Source organism: Oncorhynchus mykiss, chromosome 4 (genome assembly GCF_057628025.1).
Source record: "Oncorhynchus mykiss isolate SJ-2025 chromosome 4, ASM5762802v1, whole genome shotgun sequence".
Taxonomy (NCBI): Eukaryota; Metazoa; Chordata; class Actinopteri; order Salmoniformes; family Salmonidae; genus Oncorhynchus; species Oncorhynchus mykiss.
The window spans coordinates 39,920,555-39,944,675 of record NC_143025.1 but is presented as its reverse complement, the minus strand read 5'-3'; the positions used below and the strand labels follow the sequence as shown (position 1 = coordinate 39,944,675).

At 45.3% G+C, this 24,121-nt stretch overlaps 1 protein-coding gene across 8 annotated transcripts in view; it reads left to right on the top strand.

Moving 5' to 3' along the window:
• The window catches only part of LOC110521795 (leptin receptor), a 77,515-nt gene that overhangs the window by 16,246 nt on the left and 37,148 nt on the right, over positions 1–24,121 (top strand). For all 8 annotated transcript variants that reach the window (XM_021599666.3, XM_090231992.1, XM_021599667.3 and 5 more), the window contains 3 exons: positions 1,324–1,569; positions 4,605–4,734; positions 12,103–12,284. In XM_021599666.3, coding sequence (XP_021455341.3) covers positions 1,324–1,569; positions 4,605–4,734; positions 12,103–12,284 — 558 coding nt within the window. The remainder of the gene's footprint in view (positions 1–1,323; positions 1,570–4,604; positions 4,735–12,102; positions 12,285–24,121) is intronic.

Genomic DNA, 24,121 nt, shown 5'->3' with positions numbered 1-24,121 from the left:
CCCGTGCTTCATGGTTGGGATGGTGTTCTTCTGCTTGCAAGCTTCCCCCTTTTTCCTCCGAACATAACAATGGTCATTATGGCCAAACAGTTCTATTTTTGTTTCATCAGACCAGAGGACATTTCTCCAAAAAGTACACTCCTTGTCCCCATGTGCAGTTGCAAACTGTAGTCTGGCTTTTTTACGGCGGATTTGGAGCAGAGGCTTCTTCCTTGCTGAGCAGCCTTTCTGGTTATGCTGATGTAGGACTTGTTTTACTGTGAACATAGATACTTTTGTAACTGTTTCCTCTAGCATTTTCCCAGGGTCTTTTGCTGTTGTTCTGGGATTGATTTGTACTTTTCGCACCAAAGTAAGTTCATTACTAGGAGACAGACTGCGTCTCCTTCCTGAGCGGTATGACGGCTGCGTGGTCCCATGGTGTTTATACTTGCGTACTATTGTTTGTACAGATGAACGTGGTACCTTCAGGCATTTGGCAATTGCTCCCAAGGACGAACCAGACTTGTGGAGGTCTACAATTGTTTTTCTGAGGTCTTGGCTGATTTCTTTTGATTTTCCCATGATATCAAGCAAAGAGGCACTGAGTTTGAAGGTAGACCTTGAAATACATCCACAGGTACACCTCCAATTGGCTCAAATGATGTCAATTAGCCTATCAGAAGCTTCTAAAGCCATGACATAATTTTCTGGAATTTTCCAAACTGTTTGAAGGCACATTCAACTTAGTGTATGTAAACTTCTGACCCACTGGAATTGTGATACAGTGAATTATAAGTGAAATAATCTGTCTGTAAACAATTGTTGGAAAAATTACTTGTGTCATGCACAAAGTAGATGTCCTAACCAACTTGCCCCAACTATAGTTTGTTCGCAAGAAATTTGTGGAGTGGTTGAAAAACGAGTTTTAATGACTCCAACCTAAGTGAATGGAAACTTCTGACTTCAACTGTATCCTTAAGCTATAGAATCCCTCTGGTAAAGACTGAGGTTACCAGAGTTTATTCTACTGATTGTTTTCTGAACAATAGTATTGCCTTTTTATAATACTTTTGCCAACTTCATGAACATGTCTTGAATGATTGATCTTTGTAATGTATCATTATTGTCAATTTAGGTCAATGACCTCCATTTAAATATTTTTGATTCTGCCTAGGAACAAATCCTATTGTAACCGTTGGAAATAAATATTGTGGGGATGGAATACCATGTGAGGAATCAAACCCACAACTCTGGTGTTACCAGCATCATCATGCCACAGCTTCTGCCCTGTGTCTGATGTCATTTCCTGTCAACCATGTTAACTTCCCATTTCTGCCTAAGGTGTTTTGTCTGTGGAGCCTATGCAAGAATCCCCCCATGGAGATGTTCTAGAACTCCCCTGGCAGACAGAGCTCTGCTGTGCATCACCCCCAGCCCAGCGTCATCATTGGGGAGTGGGAGTTGACGAGGGGTCTGCGGGGTCCAGGAGGGCACCATCTGATCCGGGACACCCACACACACCCCAGTGCCTCTTTAGGAACTCCACAAGCACACTAATACCTCCCCAGGATACAAATCCCAGTGGAGGTCAGAGTCATGCCCTGTTTTAATGACATTACAGTTCCCTGGGTGATAGTTCTCTCTGCTAGTCTTGGGCCTGTATTCACAAAGGATCTTAGAGTAGCAGTGTTGAGCCAGGATCAGTTCTGTCTTTTAAATCGTAATGAATAGGAGTGGGGACCTGCTCCTTAATCAGCACTCCTCCTCAGAGATGCTTTGTATATACTACCGTTAAAAAGTTTGGGGTCACTTAGAAATGTCCTTGTTTTTGAAAGAAAAGCACATTTTTTGTCCATTAAAATAACATCAAATTGATCAGAAATACAGTGTAGACATTAATGTTGTAAATGACTATTGTAGCTGGAAATTGCAGATTTTTAATGGAATTTCTACGTAGGCGTACAGAGGCCAATTATCAGCAACCATCACTCCTGTGTTCCAATGGCACGTTGTGTTAGCTAATCCAAGTTTATCAGGCTAATTGATCATGAGAAAACCCTTTGGAATTATGTTAGCACAGCTGAAAACTGTTGTCCTGATTTAAAGAAGCAATAAACTGGCATTCTTTAGACTAGTTGAGTATCTGGAGCATCAGCATTTGTGTGTTCGATTACAGGCTGAAAATGGCCAGAAACAAATACATTTCTTCTGAAACTCATCAGTTTATTCTTGTTCTGATAAATTATGGCTATTTCATGCGAGAAATTGCCAAGAAACTGAAGATCTCGTACAGCGCTGTGTACTACTCCATTCACAGAATAGTGGAAACTGTCTCTAACCAGAATAGAAGGAGGAGTGGGAGGCCCCGGTGCACAACTGGGCAAGAGGACAAGTATATTAGAGTGTCTAGTTTGAGAAACAGACGCCTCACAAGTCCTCAACTGGCAGCTTAATTAAATAGTACCTGCAAAATACCAGTCTCAACCTCTACAGAAAAGAGGCGACTCCGGGGTGCGGGCCTTCGAGGCACAGTTCCTCCGTCCAGTGTCTGTGTTCTGTGTTCTTAATCTTTTCTTTTTATTGGCCAGTCTGAGATATGGCTTTTTCTTTGCAACTCTGCTCAGTTGTGCACCGGGACCTCCCACTCCTTTTTCTATTCTGGTTAGAGACAGTTTACGCTGTTCTGTGAAGGGAGTAGTACACAGCGCTGTACGAGATCTTCAGTTTCTTGGCAGTTTCTCACATGGAATAGCCTTCATCACCCACAAATGCTGATGCTCTAGATACTCAACTAGTCTAAAGAAGGCCAGTTTTATTGCTTCTTTAATGAGAACAACAGTTACAGCTGTGCTAACATAAGAGAACAATGGTTTTCTCATGATCAATTTGCCTTTTAAAATGATTAACTTGGATTACCTAACACAACATGCCATTGGAACACAGGAGTGATGGTTGCTGATAATGGGCCTCTGTACACCTATGTAGATATTCCATGAAATAATCTGCCGTTTCCAGCTACAATAGTCATTAGCAACTTTAACAATGTCTACACTGTATTTCTGATCAATTTAATGTTAAAATTTGCTTTTCTTTCAAAAACAAGGACATTTCTAAGTGACCCCAAACTTTTGAACGGTAGTTTATACCGGAGGTACACAATACCTGCGTTAGACAGAGTTATTTTGATAAGAGGGGGTGAATGAATGGATAACATCTTCCCATTCACTGTGTGTTTAATTCATCAAAGTGGATCCTGAGATAACGTTGTCCAGATTCAAGGACTATTTTTCAGAATATATTCCATGGCGGTTTTGCTATGACTGTCCTAATTAGGTGTGGGTTTATTATTTATTTAACTAGGTGTGTGTGTGTGTGTGTGGTTGGTGAGTTCATACACTATATATACAAAAGTATGTGGACACCCCTTCAAATTAGTTTATTTGGCTGTTTCAGCCGAACCTATTGCTGACAGGTGTATAAAGTTGACCACACAGCCATGCAATCTCCGTAGAATGGCCTTACTGAAGAGCTCAGTGATTTTCAACATAGCATCGTCATAGGATGCCACCTTTCCAACAAGTCAGTTCATCAAATTTCTGCCCTGCTAGAGCTGCCCCGGTCAACTGTAAGTGCTGTTATTGTGAAGTGGAAATGTCTAGGAGCAACAACGGCTCAGCCGCGAAGTGGTAGGCCGCACAAGCTCACAGAATGGGACCGCCAAGTGCTGAAGCGTGTATTGGGTAAAACTCGCCTGTCCTCAGTTGCAACACTCACTACCGAGTTCCAAACTGCCTCTGGAAGCACAATAACTGTTCGTAGGGAGCTTCATGAAATGGGTTTCCATGGCCGAGCAGCAGCACACAAGCTTAAGATCACCATGCGCAGTGCCAAGCGTCTGCTGGAGTGGCGTAAAGCTTGCCCTGCCTTTGGACTCTGGTGCAGTGGAAACGCGTTTTCTGGAGTGATGAATCACGCTTCAACATCTGACAGTTCGACTGGTGAATCTGGGTAACGTGGATGCCAGGCGAACGCTACCTGCCCGAATGCTAAGTGTCAATTGTAAAGTTTGGTGGAGGAGGAACAATGGTCTGGCGCTGTTTTTCATGGTTCGGCCTAGGCCCGTTAGCTTCAGAATACAGTGACATTCTAGACGATTCTGTGCTTCCAACTTTGTGGCAACAGTTTGGGGAAAGCCATTTCCTGTTTCAGCATGACAATGCTTCTGTACACAAAGCGAGGTCCATTCAGAAATGGTTTGTTGAGATCTGTGTCGAAGGACTTGACTGGCCTGCACAGAGCCCTGACCTCAACCCCATCGAACACCTTTGGGATAAATTGGAACGACAACTGCGAGCCAGGCCTAATCGCCTAACGTCAGTGCTCGACCTCGCAAGTCACCGCAGCAATGTTCCAATATCTTGTGGAAAGCCTTCCCAGAATAGTGTAGGTTGTTATAGCAGATAAGGGGGGACCAACTCCATATTAATGCCCATGATTTTGGAATGACACGTTTGACGAGCACATACTTTTGGTCATGGAGAGAATATTGGGTTTTACAGCAACCAGAGAGACAGTCAGACAGACAGTCTTGATGCAAACATGCTAATTATATCTCTCTCCAGCCACCTGTTGGGACATCCTGTGTCGTGTCGATGAGACCTGGGAAAATGTCATATGTGATCTAAAACACCGCGCCACTTCTTCAGACACCTCCACTCCTGGGTTGGTGACCATTTGCTTGCAGCGCTTGGTGTGAGTATCAAGTTTAATTTAAAGTCCAGTGATACTAGATTTCTATTAAATATGACCTATAATTAATGACATTGTGAGTAAAATAGGATGACAACATCCTCTATGAGGAAAGAGCAAGCATTTTTGAAACAGTCCATTTGAGATACAAGATGGAGGTGGGTTTTTTTAACTGTTTTTTTATTCAATGTATGCTCTGGCCACAAATACAAGTATAAGATGAGTCAACAATATTGCTTGGGTATGAGTTAACAGAATATTAACATTTAAAAGTGATATTTTCACTGATCAGTTACTATAACTTGCTGCTCCTCTCTAGAGTCTCTCTCCTCTTCCATTACTTTTTGTTATTCCTGTCTAGTGTTGGCCTTGGCCCAAAACCTACCTAAGGCGATAAGAGCACGTGTGTGTGTGTGTGCGCGCGTGCGTGCGTGCGTGCTATGAGCCTATTCATCTCCCACAGCAGGGTTAAGCATGTGTGTGTAGGTGAATCTACTGCGGTGCAGGTAGCAGATCAATTATCGGCTGGTTGATAACACACCAGCACCAGGAAAACTGGGATTGCTGGCACCGTGCTAAATAGACAACAAGAACACACTACTGTTGTCACTCAATAAGCCTATGATACAGTCATTCAAACAGGATCATCTTGTTCCATACTCAAACAGTTTATGAATTGTGTTTGAACTATTCAAACATTAAAACATCAATGTCAACTTGTCAATCAATCAGATGTATCAGCAGTTGTCACAATGACTGTGTTAACACAGGTAGCCCAATTGTGATATTTTGCCAATAATTGGTCTTTTGGCTAATTAAATATTTTGCTTATAATTGAGATCAGAATCGGGCTGCCTGTGTAAATGCAACCAAAGTGCTATTACATACTCATTGCTTTCATGTGGATTGCACCTAGCCTGGTCTCAGATGTTTGTGCAATCATTTCAAACATGGCATGACAAGGAATTTCACATGATAGCACAAACAGATCTGGGACCAGGCTAGGTTGCACCCTGACCTGTGCTTTGTCTATGATTTCCACATTACACTAGCCTATTATCTTTATGTATGAATGTATATTTATTTAGGCTGGCATTTGTGATGAGAACATGTGTGTATCCCAAATGGCACCCTATTCCCTATGTAGTGCACTACTACAGCTAAAGTCAGAAGTTTACATACACTTAGGTTGGAGTTTAGTTTTTCAACCACTCCACAAATTTCTTATTAACGAGTTTTGGCAAGTCGGTTAGGACATCTACTTTGTGCATGACACAAGTCATTTTTCCAACAATTGTTTTACAGACAGATTATTTCACTTATAATTCACTGTTTCACAATTCCAGTGGGTCAGAAGCTTACATACACTAAGTTGACTGTGCCTTTAAACAGCTTGGAAAATTGCAGAAAATTATGTCATGACATTAGAAGCTTCTGATAGAATAATTGACATAATTTGAGTCAGTTGGAGGTGTACCTGTGGATGTTTTCAAGGTCTACCTTCAAACTCAGTGCCTCTTTGCTTGACATCATGGTAAAATCAAAAGAAATCAGCCAATAATTGTAGACCTCCACAAGTCTGGTTCATCCTTGGGAGCAATTTCCAAACACTTGAAGGTACCACATTTATCTGTACAAACAATGGTATGCAAGTATAAACACCATGGGAACATGCAGCCGTCTTACCGCTCAGGAAGGAGACGCGTTCTGTCTCTTAGAGATGAACGTACTTTGGTGCGAAAAGTGAAAATCAATCCCAGAACAACAGCAAAGGACCTTGTGAAGATGCTGGAGGAAACGGGTACAAAAGTATCTATATCCGCAGTAAAAACGAGTCCTATATCGACATAACCGGAAAGGCCGCTCATCAAGGAGAAGCCACTGCTCCAAATCTGTCATAAAAAAGCCAGACTATGGTTTGCAACTGCACATGGGGACAAAGATCGTACTTTTTGGAGAAATGTCCTCTGGTCTGATGAAACAAAAATATAACTTTTTGGCCATAATGACCATCGATATGTTTGGAGGAAAAAGGGGGTGTAACGCTCCGGGTGTCGTGGGTGTGGAGTCAGTACCCCCCCCCCCCCCCGACGCGCGGTGCCAGCCACGCGCCGACACCGGCCTCGAGGTCGACCCGGAGGACGAGGTGCAGGGTGATCCGGATGGAGGCGATGAAAGTCCCTCAACATTGATGGATCCAAGATGTCCCCCACCGGTACCCAGCACCTCTCCTCCGGACCATACTCCTCCCAGTCCACGAGGTACTGCAGGCCCCTCACCCGGCTTCTTGAGTCCAGAATGGCCCGTATCGTATATGTCGGGGACCCCTCGATGTTCAAAGGGAGGGGAGGGACCTCCGGCATCTCACTGTCCTGCAGGGGACCAGCTACCACCGGCCTGAGGAGAGAGACATGAAACGAGGGGTTAATACGATAATAGGAAGGGAGTTGTAATCGATAACACACCTCGTTTATTCTCCTCAGGACTTTAAAGGGCCCTACACACTGCGGACCCAGCTTCCGGCAGAGCAAGCGGAGGGGCAGGTTTTGGGTCGAGAGCCAGACCCTGTCCCCCGGTACAAACACAGTGGCCTCACTGCGGTGGCGGTCAGCACTCCTCTTCTGCCGTCCACTCGCTTGTTGGAGAGGTCTCCTTGGAGAGCTGTACCCATTCCTCCACCGCAGGAGCCTCGGTCTGGCTCGGATGCCATGGTGCCAGGACCGGCTGGTACCCCAACACACACTGAAAAGGAGACACATTAGTAGAGAAGTGGCGTAGTGAGTTCTGGGCCATTTCAGCCCAGGGAATATATCTCGCCCACTCCCCTGGCCGATCTTGGCAATACGACCGCAGAAACCTACCCACCTCCTGGTTCACTCTCTCCACCTGCCCATTACTCTCGGGGTGATAACCGGAGGTCAGGCTGACCGAGACCCCCAAACGCTCCATGAACGCCCTCCATACTCGGGACGTGAATTGGGGGCCCCGATCAGAAACGATGTCCTCCGGTACCCCGTAGTGCCGAAAGACGTGGGTGAATAATGCCTCCGCAGTCTGTTGGGCTGTAGGGAGACCGGGCAACGGGAGGAGACGGCAGGACTTAGAGAACCGATCCACAATCACCAGAACCGTGGTGTTCCCCTGAGACGGGGGAAGATCGGTCAGGAAATCTACGGATAGATGCGACCATGGCCGTTGTGGAACGGGGAGGGGTTGTAACTTCCCTCTAGGAAGATGCCTAGGAGCCGTACTCTGGGCGCACACCGAACAGGAGGACATAAACCCTTAACGTCTCTAGCCAAGGTGGGCCCCCAATACCTCCCCCGAAGGCTCCCACTGTCCTTGCCACCCCAGGGTGACCCGAGGAGGGTAGGACGTGAGCCCACCGAATCAGTTGGTCCCGGACACTGAGGAGGCGCGGGTTCCAACCGTAACGCCCGCTCGACGTCCGAGTCCACCTCCCATACCACTGGTGCTATCAGCCTCGAGGCGGGAAGGATGGGAATAGGTCGGTGGACCTATCCTCCGTGTCGTAAAGGCGGGACAGTGCGTCAGAGAGCCTGGTCTATAAGACGATGTAAACCGGAACTGGGTGAAGAACATGGCCCACCTTGCCTGTTGTGGGTTCAGTCTCCTAGCTGCCAGAATATACTCCAGATTCTGGTGGTCGGTCCAGATGAGAAAGGGGTGCTTAGCCCCCTCAAGCCAGTGTCTCCACACCTTCAGAGTCCTGACCACCGCCAGCAACTCCCGGTCCCCCAGATCATAGTTACGCTCCGCTGGGCTGAGCTTCCTTGAGAAGAAAGCGCAGGGGTGGAGTTTTGGTGGCGTACCCGAGCGCTGTGATAGCACGGCACCCACCCCAGCCTCGGAGGCGTCCACCTCCACTATGAATGTTAGAGAGGGGTCCGGATGCGCCAACACAGGTGCATCCGTGAACAGCGCCTTCAACCTGTTGAAAGCTCTGTCCGCCTCTGCTGACCACTGCAACCGCACCGGGCCCCCCTTCAGTAGTGAGGTAATGGGAGCCGCTACCTGGCCAAAATCCCGGATAAACCTCCGGTAGTAGTTGGCAAAACCCAAAACCCGCTGCACCTCTTTTACCATGGTCGGAGTCGGCCAATTACGCACGGCCCTAATGCGGTCACACTCCATCACCACCCCCGAGTTGGAAATGCGATAACCCAGGAAGGAGACGGCTCGTTTAGAGAACACGCATTTCTCAGCCTTGACGTATAGGTCATGCTCCAGCAGTCTACCAAGCACCTTGCGTACCAGAGACACATGCGCGGTGTGAGTGGCTGAGTAGATCAGAATGTCATCGATATAAACAACCACTCCCTGCCCACACAGGTCCCTGAGTATCTCGTCTACAAAGGATTGAAAAACAGTTGGAGCATTCTTTAACCCATTCGGCATGACGAGGTACTCATAGTGGCCCGATGTGGTACTAAATGCGGTTTTCCACTCGTCTCCCTTCCGAATACGCACCAGACTATACGCGCTCCTGAGATCCAGTTTTGTGAAGAACTGCACTCCGTGAAATGATTCCACCGCCGTAGTAGTGCGTAACTATACCCCACTGTGATGGCGTTTAGACCTCTATAATCAACACACGGACGCAAACCTCCCTCCTTTTTCTTCACCCCCAAAAAACTTGAGGAGACGGGTGAGATGGAGGGCCGAATGTACCCCTTGTCCCAGTGACTCCGTGACATATGTCTCCATCGCCAACGTCTCCTCCTGGGACAATGGGTACATGTGACTCTTGGGAAGCGCAGTGTTTACCTGGAGATCTATCGTACAATCCCTTCCCGGTCGATAAGGTGGTAATTTAGTCGCTTTCGTTTTACTGAAAGCGATTGCCTAATTGGCATACTCAGGGGGAATGCACACCGTGGAACCCTGTTCTGGACTCTCCACCGACGTGGCACCGATGGAAACTCCCAGACTCCCACAAAATGTTAGGATTGTGCCGGGCCAGCCAGGGACTCCCTAGCACCACTGGAAACGCAGGCGAATCAATCATATAAAGACTGCTACGCTCTCTATGATTCCCCTGCGTCACCATGTCCAGTGGAACCGTGGTCTCCCTGACCATCCCTGACCCTAATGGCCGGCTATCTAGGGAGTGCACGGGAAAGGGAGAATCTATCGGCACCAGCACCAACCCCTAACTTAAGGGCGAGTCCGCGATCCATAAAGTTCCCAGTTGTGCCTGAATCGACTAGCGCCCTATGCTGGGAAGAGGGAAAAAAGTTAAGACAAACATGTGGCCAACAGGGGGTTCTGGGTGAGTTTGATGCTGACTCACCTGGGGTGATCGAGAAGCGTTCCGCCTGCCATCTCTACTCCCAGACGGACCCCCCCAGCACCGATCGTCCGTGTGTCCTTTCCGACCACAGCTGGTGCAGGGGGGGCCTCCTCCTCCGGTACCCCTCGGCACGGCCCCTCCCAACTCCATCGGAATGGGAGCGGAGGGGCTGGGTGGTGGAACACACAGGACCCTCTCCGAATGCCCGCGGGCAGCCAGTAGATTGTCTAATCGAATAGACATCTCGTTTAGCCCATCCAGGGAAAGAGCGGTGTCCCGACATGCTAGCTCCCTGCGGACGTCCTCCCGGAGACTACACCTATAGTGGTCGATAAGGGCCCTGTCGTTCCACCCAGATCCTGCTGCCAAGGTCCGGAACTCCAGCGCGTAATCCTGGGCGCTACTCTTCTCCTGCCTGAGATGAAATAGTCGTTCTGCCGTCGCTCGGCCCTCTGGAGGGTGATCAAACACGGCACGGAAGTGGCGGGAAAACTCTGGGTAGTGCTCTTTCGCTGAGTCTGGGCCATTCCAGACTGTGTTCGCCCACTCCAGAGCACGACCTGTGAGGCAGGAGATGAGGACACTCACCCTCTCCGCTCCCGAGGGAGTGGGTCTGACGGTGGCCAGGTATAGCTCCAGTTGGAGTAAAAACCCCTGGCACTCCGCCGCCGCTCCATCATAAGCCCTCGGGAGCGTCAGATGGAGAGTGCTGGAGTCGGGAGATGGGGAGTCCGGAGCCGGGCGTGCCGAAGGTGGAGAGAGGAGACCACTCCTCTCCCATCGGTCCCTTCTCTCCATAATTTGATCCATAGCCGATCCGATCCGATGGAGGACGGTGGTATGGTGGAGAACCCGTTCCTCCATCGATGGGAGAGGGTTGGCTGCTGCTCCTGCTAACTCCATTTTCAGGTGCGGGATTCTGTAACGCTCCGGGTGTCTTGGGTGTGGAGTCAGACGCAGGAAACAGGGTGCTCAAAAACAAATGCCCCAAACACGGGGGACGAAAACAGTACAGCAGAAAACACGACCAGGAACAAACACGTTCGTCTACTTCATACACGAAGGTTACAATAATTAATCCCGCATAAAGAAACAGGCGGGCCGGCTGTCTAATAAAGCCCAACTAATCACTAACTAACAGGTGCTAAAACAAAAATCAGTGGCAGCTAATAGGCCGGCGACGACGAGTGCCGAGCGCCACCCGAACAGGAAGGGGAGCCACCCTCGGTCGGACTCGTGACAGGGGGAGGCTTGCAATGCGAGGAACACCATCCCAACCCTGAAGCACGGGGGTGGCAGCATCATGTTGTGGGGGTGCTTTGCTGTAAGAGGGACTGAGGCACTTCAGAAAATAGATGGCATGATGAGGAAAGAAAATAATGTGGATATATTGAAGCAACATCTCAAGACATCAGTCAGGAAGTTAAAGCTCGGTCTCAAATGGGTCTTCCAAATGGACAATGACCCCAAGCATACTTCCAAAGTTGTGGCAAAATTGCTTAAAGACAACAAAGTCAAGGTACTGGAGTGGCCATCACAAAGCCCTGACCTCAATCCTATAGAAAATGTGTGGGCAGAACTGTAAAAGTGTGTGCAAGCAAGGAGGCCTACAAACCTGACTCGGTTTCACCAGCTGTCAGGAGGAATGGGCAACAATTCCCCCAACGTATTGTGGGAAGCTTGCGGAAGGCTACCGGAAAAGTTTCACCCAAGTTTAACAATTTTAAAGGCAATGCTACCAAATACTAATTGAGTGTATGTAAATTTTGGACCCACTGGGAGTGTGATGAAAGAAATAAAAGCTGAAATAAATCATTCTGTCTACTATTGTTGTGACATTTCACATTCTTAAAATAAAGTGGTGATCCTAACTGAGCTAAAAGAAGGAAGTTTACTAGGATTAAATGTCAGGAATTGTGAAAAACAGAGTTTAAATGTATTTGGCTAAGGTGTATGTAAACCTCCGACTTCAACTGTAGGGAATACCATGCCATTTGGGACACAGACCTTGTACCTGAACTGGTTTTAAGTAAATAAATGTTCCCTGTCTATTTCAGATCACAGCCTGACAGTGAGGTAAACACCACGCATGGGCCTGACAGCATGGACTGTGTGGGAAAGGATTCCATCACCTGTTCTATCGTCATCCCCGCGGTCAGCAGTATCGTCGTTGTAACAGCCAACGTGTCAAACACCACAGCAGGTCCCCTGATAGTTCTCATCGTCCCTCCGCGTCTCGGTAAGGAGTGGTAAATACATCTGATCCCTCCTTCACCCTCTTGTCTGCAGATGATAGAGGATGTTAATTGCTTTGATGGCCAGGTGGCTTATCTATCTGGACCTCAAATTCAGAGCCTAAAGGATATTGCTTAAACCTTTTTTTCATTAGTCCACTGTTGATACAATCCCAAAATGTTTTGCATGTCAGCAATCAAGTTATCAAGATATAGAACTTACAAAAAGAAAATTGTCATGCATCATCATGATGTGGCAAGTGACAATTTGCTTTTGTTTTTGATCGTTTTTTGAATTGATTATTCTTTTAACCTTTTCATATATGAATTCCAAATGTGTCTAACGGTCGCCCCAGCGTGAGTTTTTTTTTTTATGATCGTGATGTCAGAATGCACTCACTGTTCCAAAATGTGATTGTTACGCAACAGGACAGAACCTGCGCTGTGCTCAAACTAAGACACACGCTGCCTGCCAATTATCTATAGACTATATTTCAACTTGTCAATTTGAAATTATTTTCTTAGAGGATTTAATTGAGTTGTGTTCCACCTTCTCATAATTTCACATAGAAGTAGCCCATTTCACTGTTGCAGACAATTTATGTGTGAGGCTTTACCGACAACTTCTCTCTTCGATGAGAGCCCAACAAACCTCCCCAGTGTTTCCCCAGATCATGTATGCAGACATTTGCGCAGTCTAGCACAAACTTTTTCCCCCTGGCACATCTCCTGGCTGATGTTCGCATTGCCTTCATTGTTGTTTACAAGTAATAACTTAGGACATGTGTGCGTTCCAGTCCAAGTAAGTTCCTTATTTTCTGTATATCGTGTTTTCATTTCTACTTTAGCATACTGTATGTATGAATAGAGCATAATGTATTTACTGTTTTATTCACATTTATTTCAATTTTTTTTTATTGTAATGGACACGTATGATGTGTGTAAAATACTTTTATGAAGGTTGTGCTGATTATGATGAGCTAATGCTAAGCTATTTGCCAGCTGGGTGTGTTGACATTATACAATGCATTCTGGGTGTCACGTAAATGTCTGTCAGACCAAAGATATTATAACAAATGAGGTGAGGGATGGTTCACTCATCTTTCGGAGTAAACTTCCGGAAGTGAATTTAGAGAAGTGAATGATCGTAGACGACACACCCCCTTCAACATGCATACTGAAAAAAGGCCAAACTCATCCTGTCTCCTCTTGTTTTTGGTTGACCCTGAAAAAACAAACATGGCGGCGCATACAAACTACCCATCGTCGGAATAATTTACATTTTTAGAAAGTGTTTGACTCAATTATTTCGATCAATGGTGAGCTCACCTGTGATGTGATGAATTATAAATAGTAATTTATATTAGCTAATTCATATTATGGTTTCTGTCTCAGTTAGCTAAATATGACTGCTTGTGTTAGGTCAATATTTTTGCCATCGGTACTATTGGCCAACGTGCAAACACTGGATAATAAAGTGGACGAACTAAAAACACTTACAGTGCCTTGCGAAAGTATTAACTTAATGGGAAAACTCCAGAAAGTTTAGTGTAGTTCAATCTCATGCCTCTCTGAGCTGATATTTCTTCTGCGTGGCAGTCCCAGGGAGCTGCAGGCCCGCACACACGAGCAGCTTAGACGGAACATTGCTCCTACAATGATCAAATACAGTGCCTTGCGAAAGTATTCGGCCCCCTTGAACTTTGCGACCTTTTGCCACATTTCAGGCTTCAAACATAAAGATATAAAACTGTATTTTTTTGTGAAGAATCAACAACAAGTGGGACACAATCATGAAGTGGAACAACATTTATTGGATATTTCAAACTTTTTTAACAAATCAAAAACTGAAAAATTGGGCGTGCAAGTCACTGTATATCCTACTAACGGGACATTAAAAACTGTATTATCTTATGTTTCAACGAGTTGTGGCTGAACGACGACATGAATAACATACAGCAGGCAGGTTATACACTGTATCGGCAGGATAGAACAGCAGCCTCTGGTAAGACAAAGGGTGGCGGTCTATGTATATTTGTAAACAACCACTGGTGCACGATATCTAAGGAAGTCTCGAGGTTTTGCTCACCTGAGGTAGAGAATCTCATGATAAGTTTTAGCGCACACTATCTACCCGAGAGAGTTTTTATCTACATTCCTTGTAGCTGTCTATTTACCACAACAAACCAATGCTGGCATCCAGAGATGGCGCTCCTAGTGGCCGGGGAATTTAATGCAGGGAAGCCTAAATCCGTTTTACCTCATTTCTACCAGTATGTTAAATGTGCAACCAGAGGGAAAAAACTCTAGACCACTTTTATTCCACACAGAGACTCATGCAAAGTTCTCCCTCGCCCTCCATTTGGCAAATTTGACCATAATCCTGATTCCTGCTTACAAGCAAAAATTAAAGCAGGAAGCACTAGTGACTTGGTCAATAAAAAAGTGGTCAGATGAAGATGATGCTAAGCTACAGGACTGTTTTGCTAGCACAGACTGGAATATGTTTTGGGATTCTTCCGATAGCATTGAGGAGTACACCACATCAGTCACTGGCTTCATCAATAAGTGCATCGATGTTGTCGTTCCCACAGTGACTGTACTTACATACCTCAACCAGAAGCCATGGATTATAGGCAACATCTGCACTGAGCTAAAGGGTAGACCTGCCACTTTCAAGGAGCGGGACTCTAACCCGGAAGCTTAAAAGAAATCCCGCTATGCCCTCCGACTAACCATCAAACAGGCAAAGCATCAATACAGGACTAAGATCAAATCGTACTACACCGGCTCCGACGCTCGTCGGATGTGGTAGGGCTTGCAAACTATTACAGACTACAAAGGGAAGCACAGCGGAGAGCTGCCCAGTGACACGAGCCTACCAGGCGAGCTAAATTACTTCAATGCTCGCTTCGAGGCAAATAACACTGAAACATGCATGAGAGCATCAGCTGTTCCAGACGATTGTGTGATCATGCTTTCCGCAACCGATGTGAGTAAGACCTTTAAACAGGTCAACATTCACAAGGCCGCAGGGCCAGACGGATTACCAGGACGTGTACTCCGAGCATGCTCTGACCAACTGGCAGGTGTCTTCACTGATATTTTCAACCTCTCCTTGTCTGAGTCTAATACCAACATGTTTCAAGTAGAGGTCTACCGATAATAATTTCTCAACACGATAATGATTTATTGGAGGACCAAAAAACGCCGATACGATTAATCGGCCAATTTTTATATATATACTTGTAATAATGACAATTGCAACAATACTGAATGAACAATGAAGCCTTTTTTTTATTTAACATAATACATTAATAAAATCTATTTAGTCTAAAATAAATAATGAAACATGTTCAATTTGGTTTAAATAATGCAAAAACACAGTGTTGGAGAAGAAAGTAAAAGTGGAATATGTGCCATGTAAAAAAGCTAACGTTTAAGTTCCTTGCTCAGAACATGAGAACATATGAAAGCTGGTGGTTCAATATTCCCAGTATTCCCAGTTAAGAAGTTTTAGGTTGAAGTTATTATAGGAATTATGACGCGTTGACTATTTCTCTCTATACCATTTGTATTTCATATACCTTTGACTATTGGATATGCTCATAGGCACTTTAGTATTGCCAGCCTAATCTCGGGAGTTGATAGGCTTGAAGTCATAAACAGCGCTGTGCTTCAAGCGTTGCTAAGAGCTGCTGGCAAACGCAGTAAAGTGCTGTTTGAATGAATGCTTACGAGCCTGCTGCTGCCTACCACCGCTCACTCAGACTGCTCTATCAAATATCAAATCATAGACTTAATTATAATAAAGACACAGAAGTACGAGCCTTTGGTCATTAATATGGTAAAATCCGGAAACTGTTTATTCTTTCAGTGAAATACGGAACCTTTCGGTATTGTGTTGAACGGGTGGCAACCCTAAGTCTAAATATTGCTGTTACATTGCACAACCTTCAGTGGTATGTCATAATTATGTAAAATATGGCAAATTAATTACGGTCTTTGTTAGGAAGAAACACAGTTTGCAACGAGCCAGGCGGCCCAAACTGTTGCATATACCCTGACTCTGCTTGCACTGAACGCAAGAGAAGTGACAACATTTCCCTAGTTAATATTGCCTGCTAACATGCATTTATTTTAACTAAATATGCAAGTTAAAAAAATATACTTCTGTGTATTGATTTTAAGAAAGGCATTGATGTTTATGGTTAGGTACATTTGTGCAATGAATGTGCTTTTTTCGCGAATGTGCTATTGTTAAATCATCACCTTTGGCGAAGTTGAATTAGGCTGTGATTCGATGATGCTGCGGTTATTGCGGTTATTGCGTTCTACCCAGTCCTACCGCAGAACACACAGACAGTGAGACAGACCTGCCCATGCCCGCGACTTGAGATAGAAGCTGTTTTTCAGTCTCTCGGTCCCAGCTTTGATGCACCTGTACTGACCTCGCCTTCTGGATGAAAGCGGGGTGAACAGGCATTGGCTCGGGTGGTTGTTGTCCTTGATCTTTTTGGCCTTCCTGTGACATCGGGTGGTGTAGGTGTCCTGGAGGGCAGGTAGTTTTCCCCTGGTGATGCGTTGTGCAGACCTCACTACCCTCTGGAGAGCCTTACGGTTGTGGGCTGAGCAGTTGCCGTACCAGGCGGTGATACAGGCTGACAGGATGCTCCCGATTGTGCATCTGCAAAAGTTTTTGGGTGACAAGCCAAATTTCTTTAGCCTCCTGAGGTTGAAGAGGCGCTGTTGCGCCTTTTTCACCACGCTGTATGTGTCGGTGGACCATTTCAGTTTGTCCGTGATGTGTCCCCCGAGGAACTTTTTCCACTACTGTCCCGTCGATGTGGATAGGGGGCTGCTCCCTCTGCTGTTTCCTGTAGTCCACGATCATCTCCTTTGTTTTGTTGACGTTGAGTGTGAGGTTATTATCCTGACACCACACTCCGAGGGCCCTCACCTCCTTCCCGTCTCGTCGTTGTTGGTAATCAAGCCTACCACTGTAGTGTTGTCTTCAAACTTGATGATTGACTTGGAGGCTTGCATGGCCACTCAGTCATGGGTGAACAGGGAGTAGAGGACAGGGCTGAGAACGCACCCTTGTGGGGCCCCAGTGTTGAGGATCAGCGTAGTGGAGATGCTGTTTCCTACCCTCACCACCTGGGAGCGGCCCGTCAAAGTCCAGGATCCAGTTGCACAGGGCGGGTTCGAGACCCAGGGTCTCGAGCTTAAGGGCTTGTAATAAGCATTTCACTGTAAGGACTGTCCAAAACTGATTTTTGTTAGTGAAATCGTCATGACTTACTTGATTGGGTTAATTGGATTGGGTTTTGAATTCTAACCAGTCCTACTGCAGAACACACAGACAGTGAGACAGACCTGCCCATGAGCGCAGTGGATCTGACTTTGTTTACATAAGACAACACGTTGCACATTTTTTACTTGAGAAATACTACACCCTACACCTTTGCTATATGTTAACCTCAAATGAATTAATTATTTATTGAGTTATCTTAGATTCTTTCTTACTATTTTGAGGAAGTAATACTGGCTTTGTTCCTTTGGTGTCTCATGCGGGACAAACATCAGTAACTGGCAAATCAAACCACAACCCCAAGACTGAAATTTAATTTTTCTTAATGAGCAACAGAGAAACATGTGGAATCGGTGTGTTCATTTTGCCAAGTACCAGTGTACTGCCTGGCAGGCTGGCACTGTTTATTATGTAGGCTAGCGGTATCTAGGGAGCCATTTGGACCATAATGAAACTAGAGAGTTATTGACTAACTCCCGCTTGGAGTTTGCCAAAAGGCACCTAAAGGACTCTCAAACTATGGGAAACAAGTTTCTCTGGTCTGATGAAACCAAGATTGAACCATTTGGCCTGAATGCCAAGCTTCACGTCTGGAGGGAACCTGGCACCATTCTTACGGTGAAGCGTGGTGGCAGCAGCATGCTGTGGGGATGTTTTTCAGAGGCATGAACTGGGAGACTAGTCAGGATCGAGGGAAAGATGAATGGAGCAAAGTACAGAGAGATCCCTGATTTAAAACCTGTGCCATAACACACAGGACCTCAGACTGGGGCAAAGGTTCACCTTCCAACAGGAAAAAAACCCTAAGCACACAGCCAAGACAGTCCAGGAATGGCTTTGGGACAAGTCTCTGAATGTCCTTGATTGGCCCAGCCAGAGACCGGACTTGAACCCAAATGAACACCTCTGAAGACACCTGAAAATAGCTGTGCAGCGAACATTTCTGGAGAGACCTGCAAATACCTGTGCCGCGACGCTCCCCATCCAACCTGACAGAGCTTGAGAGGATCTGCAGAGAAGAATGTGAGAAACTCCCCAAATACAGATGTGCCAAGTTTGTAGTGTCATACTCAAGAAGACTCAAGGCTGTAATCGCTGCAAAGGGTGCTTCAACATTGTACTGAGTAAAGGTTCTGAATACTTATGTAAATATGGTATTTCAGTTTTTTATTTGTAAAAAATTGGAAAACATTTCTATAAATCGTTTTTGCTTTGTCATTATGGGGTATTGTGTGAAATATCAGGAAAACAATTTAATACATTTTAGAATAAGGCTGTAACATAATAAAATGTGGAAAAAGTCAAGGGGCCTGAATACTTTCCGAAAGCTCTGTATCTCAATTCTGAATAGTCCCCTTAGTGTCCAACCAACATGAAGGTAATTGACATTCATTCCGTAATCTACAGTAAAAAGTTATTTCACATTCACAGCCTGTTTATTGAGACATGAATGTCTGAGAGTGCTAATCTATTTTATAATGAAACACAGAAAAAAAACTGAAAATAATAAAAGATAATGCTAATTAATCCATTCTCTCTTTCTGTCGGCTAGCAGTGACATTGTCATTATAGTACTCAATTATCCCCCCTGCCAATCATCATCAACGCGTCTCATAATGATGACATGTCTCGTTTCCATTTCATTCGATGGGCTACAAACAACGCCTGTGTCAAGTCAATCACTGGGAGTAAACACAAGCAAATCAAATGAACAAAGCTGTTTAAATACCAGGCAGAGAAATATGTTTAATTGTCAATTTAAATGCTGTTTAAATACCAGGAAGACAGTGTTGTGTTCGAGACCACCTAAAGCGAGACTGATTCAAGACTAAGGCCGGAACGAATCAGGTCCGAGTCAAGACCAAGACCGGAGGGTGGGTGAGACTGAGTCAAGACTGAGACCGGGAAGGGGACGAGTTACGAGACTGAGTCTAGACCAATGCCAGAAAAATGCGAGTCCAATTCAAAACTGTTACTGTGAATTTTGTCAAATTGTCACCATAATAAGAGTTCAAAATGTTCAGTATTTCTGTGTTCATATTCCAGAACAACAAATGGATTCTTTAGACATTCAAAATGGGGGGAAAATGCTTTCTGAGGGCAAATAGAGCCCCTCTACAAATGTTTACTAAGCCTAACACAGTGGGGGCCTTCTACGCTTTTAGAGAAAAGCTAAGGATTTATAAAATAATACAAATAATTATTATTTTTATTTTTATCTTCAATTATGTTTTGATTTAATCTTATTTAATCCAATTAGGATATTTTCTTTAGTTTTCTCTGGGGAGATACATCTAGCTTGCTAAGTCAGCCATTGGCTAGGCCTTCAGAAGTTTGATAGAAGGCATGTGTCATTCAAAGGCATTTGTGCAACATTTTGGAGTAACAGTGGAATCAACCAATCACATTGGCTTGTAATGGGTTGGACCGTTTTTACAAAAACGTATGGAAACTTCTGCCTTCTCGAAGGCCGACAGGCCACTGTGCAATAGCGAGCATTAGTTTCCCCACGGTCTAGCTAGCTAGATTTTGTTTTAGGCTAGTTTGCAGCGGCTGCATCAGGTGTTATCGAAGAGGATGTTGTTGCTAATTTGTTAGCGTCTCCCTTTTCAGCAAGTTTCAAATTATCATCATCTGGTGAGTGGAACTGTGCTTTTTATTGCAGCTCTCATCCTGTTATTAGCCATGTCCAATCAAAATAACTTATACTACATGACCAAAAGTATGTGGACACCTGCTCGTCGAACATCTCATTCCAAACTCATGGGCATTAATATGGAGTTGGTCCCCCCCTTTGCTGCTAACAGTCTCCACTCGTCTGGGAAGGCTTTCCACTAGATGTTGGAACATTGCTGCGGGGACTTGCTTCCATTCAGCCACCAGAGCATTAGTTAGGTTGGGCACTGTTGTTGGACCTGGCTCACAGTCGTAGTCGGCATTCCAATTCATCCCAAAGGTGTTTGATGGTGTTGAGGTCAGGGCTCAGTGCAGGGACAAACCATTTTTGTATGGACCTCGCTTTATGCACAGGGGCATTGTCATGCTGAAACAGGAAAGGGCCTTCCCCAAACTGTTGTCACAAAGTTTGAAGCACAGAATCATCTAGAATGTGATTGAATACTGTAACGTTAAGATTTCCCTTCACTGGAACAAAGGGGCTAGCCCGAACCATGGAAAAACAGCCCCAGACCATTATTCCTCCTCCACCAAACATTACAGTTGGCACTACGCATTCGGGCAGGTAGCGTTCTCCTGGCATCTGCCAAACCCAGATTCGTCCATTGGACTGCCAGATGGTGAAGCGTGATTGTTCACTCTAGAGAACGAGTTTCTAATGGCGGCAAGCTTTACACCACACCAGCCGACTCTTGGCATTGCGCATGGTTATATTAGGCTTATGTGCGGCTGCTCGGCCATGAAAACCCATTTCATGAAGCTCCCGACAACCAGTTCTTGCACTGGCGTTGCTCCCAGAGGCAATTTAGAGCTCTGTAGTGAGTGTTGCAACCGAGAACAGACGATTTTTACGCGCTTCAGCACTCATCGGTCTCGTTCTGTGAGCTTGTGTGACTTACCACTTAGTGGCTGAGCCATTGTTTTCTCCTCAACGTTTCCACTTCACAATAACAGAGCTTACAGTTGACCGGGCCAGCTCTAGCAGGGCAGAAATTTGGAAATTTGGAAATGTGACTGGTTGGAAATGTGGCATCCTGTGACAGTGCCACGTTGAAAGTCACTGGGCTCTTCATTAAGGCCATTCTACTGCCAATGTTTGTCTCTGGAGATTATTTGGTTGTGTGCTCGATTTTATACACCTGTCAGCAACGGCTGTGGCTGAAATAGTCAAATCTACTCATTTGAAGGGGTGTCCACATACATATATATTGTGTGTGTGTGTGTGTGAAACATTGTTGCGTTTATACTTCAGATCACCGGTTACTTTGTGTGCTAAACGTGTAATGTTTTTTGCTATCGGAAGTAATAGTTGTACATTTCAGTTGAGAAATTCTTAGCCTAATTGTTGTATTCTTATGATTGGGGCCGACTGGCTTATTATGTCCGAGTGAACAGGCTGTTGTCTTTCCATCGGCCCTATGCAGTGGTGTAGTGGGTCTTGTGGGTCCATTTTTTTTTGGAGGGTGTGGTTACACTTTAATTCAATTGAGCAAAACAAATGCCCTCCAAATTGATACAAATCAGCATGATATCATTCTGTCAGGTAGGTCTACATTGCAATCAACATATAATTGGGAAGGTTTTTTGGGACAGCCTTTAGAAATGTCCATGCAAACAGCCTACTAACCAAGACTAAAGACGAAACCTTTTCAATACCTGGTTTGCATACCCATTGTTGGCTTAGTTAGCATTTACTGGTAAACATCATCAGTTAAAACGTCTTTCCTACCTATCTGCTCCATGCAACAACCAGTTGAGAGCTGAGCACTCTTGCTGCCTGAATATTATATTCTGCTGAAACTAGGCTATGTGTGCTGTGTGCATGTGAATGTATTTCACGTGCTTTGTGATTGTGTAGCCTACTTTGTGCATGATTTCTCTATTGTACTACATTATTAATATGTTGTATACCTCCACTACACTACTTTGATATGCAACAGAAAGGATTATTAAGTGAGTATAGGCATTGCCCGCTGGGTATATGGCTTACACCTGCGTATAGCCTCCACTACACCACTGGCCCTTTAGTGTTTTACAAAAAGTGCACTCTCCTACATTTTAATTTATTTGATTTAACTAGGCAAGTCAGTTAAGAACAAACCCTAACCCGGACGACGCTGGGCCAATTGTGCGCCGCCCTATGGGACTCCCAATCACGGCCGGATGTGATTGCCTGTAATCGAACCAGGGTCTGTAGTGACGCCGCTAGCACTGAGATGCAGTGACTTAGACCGCTGCACCACTCGGGAGCCCTAAAGCCATCACTTTAATGTATTATGGTTACTATCCTTTTAGCATCACGAGCCTAGGTCCAATAGGTTCACCACTGCACAAACATGTCTAAAATAGATATAAAGACTGCTACAACTTCCCCCTGTCTCTCCTTACTTCCCCCACTCCTCCCTGCCAGCTAGTCAAGGAAATTCTGACAAAGTTTGAGGATATTTTTCAATAAAAGTAAAGGACAGTAATGTTACGAGTAAAGTAGTAATCCCAGGTTTCAAATTGTTAAGATATTAATTTTTCAAGAATGCAGCGCATGTCTCTGGCCTGGTGAAGCCTTTTATGCGCTGACTGAATGGAACCTGAATTTAGGAGTTTTTTACTCCGCTGTCCAAGACCGAGTCACGACCAAGTAAAAATGTATCCACCGAGACGAGCCTGAGACACTCACTCAATATGTAGACCGGGACTTTGTCTCGAGTACTACAACACCACAGGAAGATAAACTCAGCAAAAAAAGAAACGTCCTCTCACTGTCAATTGCGTTTATTTTCAGCCAACTTAACATGTGTAAATATTTGGATGAACATAACAAGATTCCAAAACTGAGACATAAACTGAACAAGTTCCAAAGACATGTGACTTGAATAATGTGTCCCTGAACAAGGGGGGGGGGGGGGGGTCAAAAGTAAGTCAGTATCAGGTGTGGCCACCAGCTGCATTAAGTACTGCACTGCATCTCCTCCACATGGACTGCATCAGATTTGCCAGTTCTTGCTGTGAGATGTTACCCCACTTTTCTACCAAGGCACCTGCAAGTTCCCAGACATTTCTGGGGGGAATGGCCCTAGCCCTTACCGTCCGATCCAACAGGTCCCAGACGTGCTCAATGGGATTGAGATCTGGGCTCTTCGCTGGCCATGGCAGAACACTGACATTCCTGTCTTGCAGGAAATCGCACACAAAACGAGCAGTATGGCTGGTGGCATTGTCTTGCTGGAGGGTCATGTCAGGGTGAGCCTGCAGGAAGGGTACCACATGAGGGAGGATGATGTCTTCCCTGCAACGCAGTGTTGAGATTGCCTGCAATGATGATGTGGTCTGTGGCACACCGCCCCAGATCATGACGGACCCTCCACCTCCAAATCAATCCCACTCCAGAGTACATGCCTCGGTGTAACGCTCATTCTTTTTTTGATGACCAAGATGGCGTAGCAGAAGGACGTGTTGTCGTGTCGTGTCCCTTGTATATATCGTATATATCGTTTGTTTTCGTTTTTTCTTCACATATCTTTTAAAACATTTTGCTAAACCTCAACTTCTTCTAAATACTCTCCTGCAACCCGCCTCACCCAACGTAGCTATTTTTCCTAAAGTATTTATATTTACTTCGGATCTGGAACCCCTCAACTGAAGCTAGCCAACTAACTACCAGCTATTCAGTCAGCAAAACATTGCTAGCGGTCTTCAGCTAACCGGTCATCAGCTAACCTTTAGCTCGGAAAGCTCTCGCCAGTTCGAACAACGCAACTCTAACCAGAGCATAACGGACCTATTTTCATATTTTTATTTTTTATCCCCGGATTCCCACCGCAAACGGAACATTTTGAGCTGGTTCCTCACAACTAG